This window comes from Branchiostoma belcheri, unplaced genomic scaffold (assembly GCF_001625305.1).
Source record: "Branchiostoma belcheri isolate BF01 breed outbred unplaced genomic scaffold, Haploidv18h27 scaffold6, whole genome shotgun sequence".
Taxonomy (NCBI): domain Eukaryota; kingdom Metazoa; phylum Chordata; class Leptocardii; order Amphioxiformes; family Branchiostomatidae; genus Branchiostoma; species Branchiostoma belcheri.
In genome coordinates this window covers 3,423,472-3,434,300 of record NW_017804242.1, presented here as the reverse complement: position 1 = coordinate 3,434,300, position 10,829 = coordinate 3,423,472, and the positions used below count along the sequence as shown (strand labels likewise).

General features: G+C 43.0%; 1 protein-coding gene across 1 annotated transcript; it reads left to right on the top strand.

The window, feature by feature from the left end:
- The first annotated feature begins 201 nt into the window (after positions 1-201).
- LOC109482261 (Golgi-associated plant pathogenesis-related protein 1-like) lies at positions 202-4,974 on the top strand. The gene is made up of 5 exons (XM_019784951.1): positions 202-225; positions 482-568; positions 1,546-1,750; positions 2,700-2,783; positions 3,740-4,974. Exons 1-5 carry the CDS (start codon positions 202-204, stop codon positions 3,889-3,891), a joined length of 552 nt encoding a protein of 183 aa, XP_019640510.1. The 3' UTR covers positions 3,892-4,974.
- The last annotated feature ends 5,855 nt before the right edge of the window (positions 4,975-10,829 follow it).

Sequence of the window (10,829 nt, the reverse complement as noted above, 5' to 3'; positions counted from 1 at the left end):
CCCCCCTATAACTCACTCTCTTTCGGTCTGTTTCTCGTTATCACTGTCGTTATCATGCAAACTGTTTTATTAATATTCTTAATAATTCTTATTATTAAACTAAATCATTCACTAGAGGCTTCTCACTGGACGCCTGTCTATCGAATAACCTACATGTATGTTATCTTTCAAGGACATCTAGCTCTGTTTTTCAATAAGCCGATGCCCAATCTTCAAGGAAACATGGTCAGAAGTGATAATAAATGACCAGCGCCAGGAGACGCCCACAAACTGGCCATGATGACCTTGAAATGATTATTTTGGCTCCGTCTTTAGTCATCCCCTGTTGAGAACTACCTGTAGGACGGTCACGCATAGGAGGCGCTTGTTGTCATTATCTGTCGGCGTCGTGCTACCCACCTGTCAATCACCGGCCACGGAGCCGTCTGATTGGCTGGCGTGACTACACTTGTACGTTTGGGTATTTAAGTCCCGGTGACAGGACAGTAAACCGCTTGGTACAAGTGGAACGAATAAAGACTGCAGCCTGCACCGAAGCTATCGAAGGAAGACCGACTTATCAGCAAAGGTGAGTGCACCTCCCGTTTACTTGTGTTTTCTAACGCTGACTTTATTAAGAGAAAGTGATCTCGGTCCAGTTTTAGCTCACTGTACAGGAGAGGAGACATGCAGACGCTATTTCGCTATTTTATGGACCACCTCGAACATTCTCCATTCGGAGTGCATGTCGGGTGAGCGACAGTCGGGATTCGAACTCCCAACCTCTTGTCCTGAGGCAGGGTCGCTAACCACTGGACTACGCACGCTATACATAACAGACATGATCTTTGCAACACTATCCACAGCACGGGTCGAACTGAGCATCTGCTTTCCCGTTTGTGGAACTCGGGCAGGATGTTTATATCTTTTATGACCACTTTTATTGCCACTTTTATAGCCTTTCAGGAATTGAATATGAAATATTGACAAGACAAGACAAAGATACACCCCAACGTTTGCACAGACATTATACCCCAAACCCGGCGATATATCCTACAATTTACGGATATGTGCGTTTGGTATTTTGTCAACATTTGAGTTGTTTTCACGGATTAACACACAAAGGCAGAGTACTCAGTCCGTCTATCTGCATAACCCTACCGGGACACGCGATGCTCAGTATGTGTCTAAAAGGGACACCAGTGGGCTGAAGTTCTCAGAATTTCAACAATAGGCTGTGGTTCAACTAAAGGACAAACGGCACCTTTGTCGTGACGTGGATTTTCATTCTACATTCCTAGGTATTGTGTACTGTATACATGTGTACTTCGTACCACAAAAACTTGGCAAACTTTGAAATCAATCTGTCTTTTCCATCTTTTCTATTTTTAATGACCCTTACTGCATGCAAACAATCATACAAGTAAACATACTATGTACAGTCTTTAGATTAAAAGCAAAAAAAGTTGATGCTGTTCACATCAGAAGTTGACACGCCAGTCAGTTGATTTTTACGCACTTCTCACGGATATAAGTAAGTAAAGCCGGAGTAATTTGGTTTTGTAGATGACGGAGTTTGCCAAGAATTGCCTGGCCGTTCACAACGAGCTTCGCGCCAAGCACGGCGCCCCCGCCCTGAAGCTGAGCGACAAGCTGACGGAGCACGCTCAGAAGTGGGCGGACCACCTGGCGAAGATCGGCAAGCTGGAGCACAGCGAGGGGAGCGGGTACGGGGAGAACGTCGCCATGCAGTGGGGCGACGATGTGCCAGGTAAAGCTAGAGCCCGGCCCTGTCATACATAACCGAACATAGCCGCCCGAACACTAGCCGAACTCCCCCCAACCATGGTTAGGAGTAGGTCGGGAGCTGGTCTTAGGCTGCGCCACCTACGTTAAAAACATTCGGGTGTTGACGGGAGGTTCGGCCATGGTTGGCTGGTGTTTGGAAATTGGTTGGGGCGTGGTCGACAGTGAAATTTGACTCAAATTTAACTAAAATTCGATTCCATTCGTATGAAAAGGAATCTGACCAGACTGCTCCGTAACTTCAACCAAACTTGGTCGGCTGTTGTTTGGGGGAAGGTTATATCAACTTATTTTATGCCGCCACCAACGAAGAGTACAAATACAGGACTGGACCATACTCATTCTCACTGAATTAAGTGAGGAAAGTCGTGTAAAGTGCCTTTCCCAAGGGCACAAGATCGGAGGCATGCCAGGACCCGAACCCGCGACCTCTTGGTTCCGTTCGGGTCGAGCACTCTGTTGTTACGCCACATGACCCTACTCTCCAAGCAGAGCTTTAGGTTTGGGGATATTTTTGGCGCGTTTTTAGGCTTTTTTTATCGGGGTTTCTCTTTTGCACTGAATTTTTTTCCCACCAAACCCAACTCCAAGCAGAGGTTTGGGTTTTGGGTCATTTTTGGCGTGTTTTTAGGATCTTTTAAATCGGGGTTTCTCTTTTGCACTGAATTTTTCTTCCCACCAAACCCAACTTCAAGCAGAGGTTTGGGGTTATTTTTGGCGTGTTTTAGGCTTTTTTTATCGGGGTTTCTCTTTTGCACTGAATTTTTTTTGGTTTGGTGGGGAAAAAAATTCAGTGCAAAAAGAGAAACCCTGATAAAAAAGCCTAAAAACACGCCAAAAATAACCCCAAACCCAAACCTCTGCTTGGAGAGTAACCCGACCCCGCTGAAGGTTCTATCTCTCTCCCTCCACAGCCCGGTCCTTCGTGCAGCAGTGGTACAGCGAGGTGGAGAGGTACGACTTCGGAGACAAGGGCGGCAACTACCAGCCCAGCGCAGGTCTCAGATCTTTCCTTCTTTCTAATATACAGAGTATCTACATACGTTTCCCAGTTTTCGACATTTTAATAGATAGAACAGAAAAACTCGTATTCCCTATGGAAATAGACAAACTATGTATTATAAGCCGCCATATGTTCATACATCTGCAAGTTCATATTACAACATATGGACCCCGCATATGGATCAAATCTAAGGTCTGGTAGGAAGTTAGATAAGGTAATGTCTGAGATTTGGATATTAAGATGTAATCCTCCAGACTAAGGGGCAACACATTTTCTTAAGATGGCTGGAGACGTAAATCTTTGTGGTAATGAAGTTATTCATAACGTCTCATATTGTTTGTGACTAACAGTCAATATTTGCCTGTCCATGCATTGAATTTAGCAATAAGTTTACTACTGAAGATCAGCTGGTAATAATGTGTAGTTAAGAATGATAAAAATATTTTTGAAGTTTGATTTTATATACCCTTGAAAGCCATGAAATGTAGCAACTTCAAGTTCAATGACAGCTCTATTGCTTAAGGTTCCGACACCCCCTTACCCTAACTCACCCCTATGTTCAGACATCTTTACATTTGCCTTAAGCGAAGCGAGAAGAGAAGTCTTCACAATTTCTTCTTTTCCTGAATTGATTTCGGCATTCTATGGCATTAGTATCGTTTTCCAACACTACATATATTTGCTCATTTTGTACGATTTACAGTATGATCGAGGCCTTTTTTTTTTGGAAACGGACGAAAATTCATGAGCGCTTGGTCCTTGGATGTCATTCGTGTAATAAAATCAACATTAGTTTTTAAAGTTGTAATAAGATATCATGTAATTTTACTCCTGCTTTTGACCTATAGCTTGTTATAGCATAAACGTAGAATAAGGGTCTTTCATGAACATATATCAATCATCGCTGAATATCAGTAACATCCCCGTTTCCACACTCTGTTCCCACTACAGGTCACTTCTCGCAGGTTGTGTGGAAGGGGAGTAAGGAGCTGGGTGTGGGCACGGCTAAGAGCGACAAGGGCATGGCTGTGACGGTGTGTAACTACAGCCCGCCCGGCAACATGCAGGGGGCCTTCGGCTCCAACGTGCAGTCCGAGAACTAGACGAAACAACTCCAGAAACGCCGCCAACAACTGCAGTAGTCTCCATCAGACTCCTTGGGATCTCTTACATAGCAAGTAGCCTCCCTAACAGCCATCGACTAGCGTTTCGACTAGCGTTAACAGTCTTCCACTGTAGTACAAAGGGATCAAATTTTCAACTACCAATGTCGTCTTCCTCAGGACCAATCACTTACGAACGTAAACTAGCGTCTCTCAAAGTTTGACATTGCCACTTTTGTAAACGTAAGTTTAAGCTAGGCTAGCCTCCCGTCTGTTTTACAACAAATTCTCTACTATACAATTACATGCGGTACCCGTAACGGTATTGTGTGTATTTCTAGACAAAGTTGACTATCCCACAGAGTCTGATGGAGACTAACTTTGGTAGGCGCGGTAACTGTAACGCTAAAATGCAAGGCTGAACGAAAGCACCGCATCAAAATGTACTCAAACTGTTTTACTGTCGCCTTACACGACAAAAAATACCCCTTGTGTGATGTGGGGTCACACTGGTATTATCTCCAAGCAGAACTGAATCCGACTCTGTCTAGGTTTATGCGTGTTTTTGCAACATTTAGTCCGTTTGTCTTGTAATGCATTTAGTAGGTGGTTAAAAAGGTGGAGTTCTTAAAAAGCGTACAAATGTTACAGAAACACCGCGACGTAGCTGGATCGATCCTTACACCTGCTTGGAGATGAACACAATTGCACAGTAGAACAGTTCTATAATATAGTATCAGCTACGTTATTCAGTAACGCTTGTGCGCGTGCCAGCTTGCTAAAATAGTAGCAACTTCTGATATCATCATCATCATCTTCTGATATATTGAATCTAGTAGTACTGACGAAGACATATTATATCTTGTCTTTTGATAACATAATATCGACATCGACAGTAATTGTGACAAACAATGAAAACTTAACTTGTGCTTCACGCCGGAATAGGTTCTATGGTTTCAGAACCACATGTTCCTCATACAGTGGAACAGTATATACGTCGACCTTTGTACTATCGGTATGGCAAAACAGCAATGAAAAACAACCTTAACTGCCAACTTTGGTCTTTTTATCAAATACATGTGTACGTCGATTACACTTGTCTTTTTTGTGTGTCTTTTATGTGTCTGTTTTCCAAAAGTCTATATATAGAATGCTTTCAAGGCACGGAATGTAATAAATAACGAAGGCATTGAGAGAAATATCTTTTCTTACCCGTGCTATGTTGGATACTTCCTCTGTAATATCACCGCAGTCACGTTGCTAAACAAGGTTAAAGGTACGCAAAGTGTTGAATTCTTTCAGACAGATTTAATGATTTTGACGTGCATACGAATATTCGTTCCATGACCGACTACCCTAAACTAATCTCCAAGCAGATCTTTCGGTGGGGTTAAGACAGTATCAAATTGGCCAGACACTCCTCTGGCCAATGGATATTGCCTTGCCACCGTATGATCTGCTTGGAGATTCCCCTAAACTGCACCCTTTCCCTAATCTTAACCAGCCTTAGTCCCTTTTAATACATCACAAATGGTCTTTAACTAGTACTATTTCGGGGATCCTCTGGGGTCACCCCCCCCCCTACCCCCATGTACGTGACACCCGAAAGAAGTCCTATCTACAATGTCTTGTGAGGACACGGGCGGATAAGATAAACTGTTGTAACGGATTGTGAAGATGAGAGGTGCCAGGCCAATAACCACAATATAGATAATTAGTGACCACAACTCTCTTCACCATGAAACATCATACTGTAGTAAAGTACCTCGTAAACAGTAACATTAGAGGTCATTCGAGTACCACAGGAAACAGCGGGAGCAAGAGGAAAATTCTACTGTTCTAATTATACGTCTAATTATATCCAAGCAATCTTAAGTAAGCTTTTAGAGTGCTCACTGGTAGTAATTACAGACACTGATTATTTCCTGTGTACCTTAATTCAATTGTTTAAGTGCACCTGAGGACTAAAACAGCTGAAGATTGAGGAAGTAGTCTATAAAATGGACGAGCGAGAAGTATTTGGAGAGAGAGACATTGCATACTGCAAAAGGCACGTCCTGGTCGAAACAATACTAGAAGTTGCCCCCGAGTCTACGTTAATTATGGCCAGTCCAGGTCAGTCCCGTAATATGTTTCCTTCTTGGGTGGTTAAGCTGGTCATTTGTACGTAATTTTAGCGGACCAGGGGTTTTATTTCGTTGAGTGCACCTCAACTGAATTTTAAAAAATCTGCATAACGTGATTTCTGTGGCTTGGTAAACAAACTACACCCAACAAATACAAACATGTACAGGGCAGTAATCACTCTATAATTACGTTACGTATAGTACGGAAAACTAAGACTGGTCACTTGCCCCTTCCAGGAATGCAGTCTGAGTTTTCCAGGCACTATAAACTTATAATACCTGCGCCTGGCAAAGCTACCTTCAAAACAAGCTTTTCTCTGTGGCATGTTCGCCCTAGCGTCGGAGAGCTGGTCTGTGTGTGTCTTGGCAACAGCCTGGATTCCAGGCTAAGGTATAGAAGAAACTGTGGACGTCAGGATTCTATACACTCCCCTCCCTGTCCCCTGCTCCTCTACTGAAACATCGCTTGCCTGGTTGCCAGTCTATTGCGGGTATGGCGGGTTCTGTTCCATGGTACCATGCCGGAGGTATTACGGAGAATGGCACCAAAAGGCTAACAATTTTCCCCAACAGCTTCAGCTCGGGTATAGACCTAGCCTCCGTACGCGTAGCAGGCTTATAGAACTGGGGGTTTGGTGGTCTTCGGCTGTTTTCTGATTAGCCCAGTTCTAAAAAAACGGGGGTAATTCAACCGGGCCGGCTATGTTGTCTATATGCAATCAGAAAATAGCACACAAAAGCTCCCCAAAACCCCGAAGACCCCCAAAACTCCCAGTTTTTGGCATGCTATAGAGGCTTGTGTGGACCCCAGGCTAAAACATCGCGTGTTCTACATGCTGGTTTGTTCGTTGGAAGTCCTTGAACCTAAAGTTTGGGGCAAATTAGCGCTTCACCTTGTAGCGGCCATGTTTGTATTATCCGCACCCCCTTCTGTAGGTCATGGGGAGTGGGTAAACGTTCAGATCCGTCCCACACAGGCCCCGGTATTAAAAGTCAATCAACTGCACTAAACCACTAGACCAGACGTAATGTGACACTCTGACATGACTCGGGGGTCGCTGGTTCGATTCCTAGGCACACTGGGCCTGACATTGTACATGCGTCCTTGGGAAAGGCCCCAAACGCGACTTTCCTTGCTCCACCCAGGTATAAATGACCCCCTCTACGTGCAGCATGTCTCTTATACACTTCAGCAGCTTCCCTTTAAACCACAGGTACCCGACGCCTTCGACGACAGCCTGGAGATCAAGAAAACATCGCTAGGTGTCGCTAAATGACGTCTTTATCGTCGCATGTATGGCAGCGAATATGTGTCCTTGACCTTATCGTCTATAGTGGATCGTAGAATTGACAGAGCTCTGATTTTTCAGTTTAAATAAGTCAAACCACTTCACAAAATAATGGTTTGCTGAAGAAAAATATCTTACGATTTTCAGACATTGTGAGACTCTAACGTTAGGCCACACCAAGTAAATTTTATGGATGACATCCACGCGCGCATTGATTTTGGCCCGTTCCTAAAAAAAAACAACAAGAAATTCCGCTTCCTGTAACTATGACCAAAGAGTCACGACAGTGCCGCAAATCGTCAGATTGACGTGAAACCCGTAACAGGACAGGACGACAACTGCTGTTTCACCTGATTTATTGCTGTCTTGATGATGAATAAAAGACTTCTTGCTTGTTACACTGTGTCACCTCATTCAATTTGTGTCCTAACATTTGTCGTCTCTTAGTATATTTCTAATCTAGGCATCTTGTTTTTTAGGACCCTTCTTGTTCTTTTTTTCGCCCTCTCGCATTAGATTTAGGGTCTCCAAAGGGCGTCATCCATAAAATTTACTTGGTGTGGCCTTACCTGATAACACAAAGATGACTTAACAATTTAGCCATCCCTGCTCCTAAATAAAACGTCTGTAGCTAGTCAGACGTTAGAAAGCGATCCCGTTCGTTCAATAGAGCCTCGCCAAACATACATTCACTCATGAACTCCAAGGCGTACAACGGTTTTCACATGGACATGGAGAATTTCTTACTTGGCCATTTATCAAGCGACATTGAACCTGCTCAGAGACGTGTTGTAATATGGGTCAGACTGAGGAATCTCACATCCACGCACAGGTCATGAGATAGTTCTACAACCGTTCTAGAAAGGGGTACCTTATCTGTAGAAAACTACATCGTATTTGAAACTTCCGAAATAGACAGGATATAACAGAAGACAACAATGTGATTATTTCGGAGAGTACACAAACGTAGAATATCCACCAAAGCAAAATTGTACACTACTCTTACGGCTTACATTTGGTTTAATGATTCATATATGGCATATAAGTTTAAGTGATATTCTACCTATTTTCGTACCTGAAGAGATACTGCTTCGTTTTGTCTTTTCTCAATGTGCTCTAAGATGTTCTTGAAATTTTGCCAAAATGTAGTCTTTAAAATCACTCCTTCAAGTTGCATAGTGCAGCGTTCTGTTAAATTAGTAATATGCACCTAAACACAGCATACTGTATTTGATTTGATTTGAACGCAGCAGCGCATGAAAGCGTTGCTAAAGTGATAGAGCTAAGTTAGTGCACACTACAAACAGGCCCGCGGATTTCACCGTATATTTGCTATCTACATATTGACACTGTTGTCCCATTTTAACGGTGCCCCATTCTGTCGACGTTGCCATGGATGCGTGTTTGATTGACAGGCTATAAAAAGTCTACAAACTCGAAGGTGGGTGTGTCAGCTAGAGTTCACACAGGTCGCTGGATCTGGGGAGTCGTGGACACTACTTCAGTGAGCTGAGAGAACAGGGTACGACTGTGACCTCAAGCAAGGAAGCGACTTCGTCACAAGATTGGTGTATCCAATACAAGTAGGTGTCGCCAAATGTATATGATTACCATAAACCTCTACACTTAACTGTGTGTTGTAGGCTAATGTCATTGAGTAAAAAAGAAAACTCGTCGCACGGGTTACATTTTAAACACCTGGTCTGTATGTGTGGGCTAATAACCGTGTTTTACACTTGTCGACTTTCTAGGAATGCTTGTTACAAATTTTACGGGCATCTCTTAACTCGTTAACTTTGTTAGTTTCAAGAAAGTTGTGAAGATCTAAGAAGATGTCTTCAAAGCCAGGACATGTCACTTGGCATTTCACCACTAAAGGCAATAGGTATTGACAGGATAACAAAGACGAACAAGCTACAGCTATGGTTTAACTAATTGTGTACAAGTCATTAGAGAATGGGCACTGAGGCAGAAGGACTAGACGTTGTCGACTCGTCCACTAGTTGTGTCTATCGTAGAACGTGTTGTGTTAGCACACATGGCACAAGGAGTTTCTCATTTTGGAAGGCGTGGGTATATTTGTGTTACAGCCACCTGTACGTGTACCTGTGAAATACTTCATGCAGCATTTAAAGGAAAACATCCACCCCAAAACACGCTCTATGTAGACGCTATGTAGTACCAAAGAGTGACGACATTCTTGACTAAGCTGATATAATATCGAGGTGGACACATGCTTGAAGTTGGTCAACACGAGCCCACCTCCGCATTGTTTGATTTAGAGGTGTGTCCGTCCATATCTGACGTGTCTACGTTGTGTGTGTGCACGTAAAGTGGCTGTTATTGTACCAAACCGGACAGGTATGCGCTTCAAAAGGTCACTGAAGCTTCCCAAACCCGCCGTATCGCCACGAGTCATTACAGGATTCATTCTCTTCTCCCTGTATACTCGTCACTACCCCATTCCCAAGGCCACCTGTTCCCTTTACCCTTTGTTGTGCCCCCATCATGGTATATGGTATTGTACAAAGTCCATTGAAAAGCAATTACACTGTCGCTGAAAGGTTGGAAAAAAGCAGAAACGTTACAATGGTTATTTCTACACGTGTGCTGACTGGCAGATTGTACACAACAGAAGGTACGAGTTTCACGTGTTCATGTGCCTGATGACTCGGTTTACAGAATCCGTAAGTATGGGTCTAAAATCAGTTGTTACCGTGAAACCATTGTACAAAAGACAGTTGTACACCACCTAGTCGAATGCCAAGGTCCCTTGTGTACTATAATTTTACAAGTATGTGATGTTGACCGTTCTAGAAATGACGAGGGGTGGTCGTAAACATATATTAATAATTAATTCACATGTCAATAATGTATGACGTGAAATGCTACACGTGTACAGATACGGCGACTTATTTTTTCCTGGATATCGGCAAAGCGTGCCTAATTTTGACCTTTTAGAAATCAAATTTTGTAAATATTTGAACGTCTGTGTGTTGTTTGTCTGACGCCATTTTGTTTCGGGTCTATGGATGGAACGTATACTAGTAACATTAATCATAGCAGCCAATTCGTCAACAACATTCCTACAAGATACGAGCATATGCTTAAGCACTGGTCTCTAAGAATAAGGAAGGAGCAAATGTTAAAATGGATAAAAAGTGGTGGATCATTTAAGTTGCAAGATGGGGAGAGGTAGATAAACAAATATAAGAACAACATTTAAAAAGAGGAAACCGTTGTCTTAGAAATACGTCCATGTTAGCATCTGTCGGCCGATTTTAACTCAGAAAAAACTTTCATAATTAATTCTGCATAATTATAGCTCCAACACATTTGGTTACAACAGACTGTGTAATTACTTTTTCCACTATACGCAGAGTTGTCGAGTGACGGAAACTAGACTGGCTCACTGCCACCTGTAACTTGCCGCCCGTGACAATACAGGGTTCTAGATTTATCTCAGAAAATTGAATTTTTGCACTTATTACAACGTTGTATTCCCAAATTCGCTTCATACACC

Coding starts and splice junctions, on each gene's coding strand:
- LOC109482261 (XM_019784951.1), top strand. CDS start 202: ATGCCCAATCTTCAAGGAAACATG. Junction 226..481: donor CCAATCTTCAAGGAAACATG/GTCAGAAGTGAT, acceptor TCCCGGTGACAG/GACAGTAAACCGCTTGGTAC. Junction 2,784..3,739: donor CAACTACCAGCCCAGCGCAG/GTCTCAGATCTT, acceptor TTCCCACTACAG/GTCACTTCTCGCAGGTTGTG.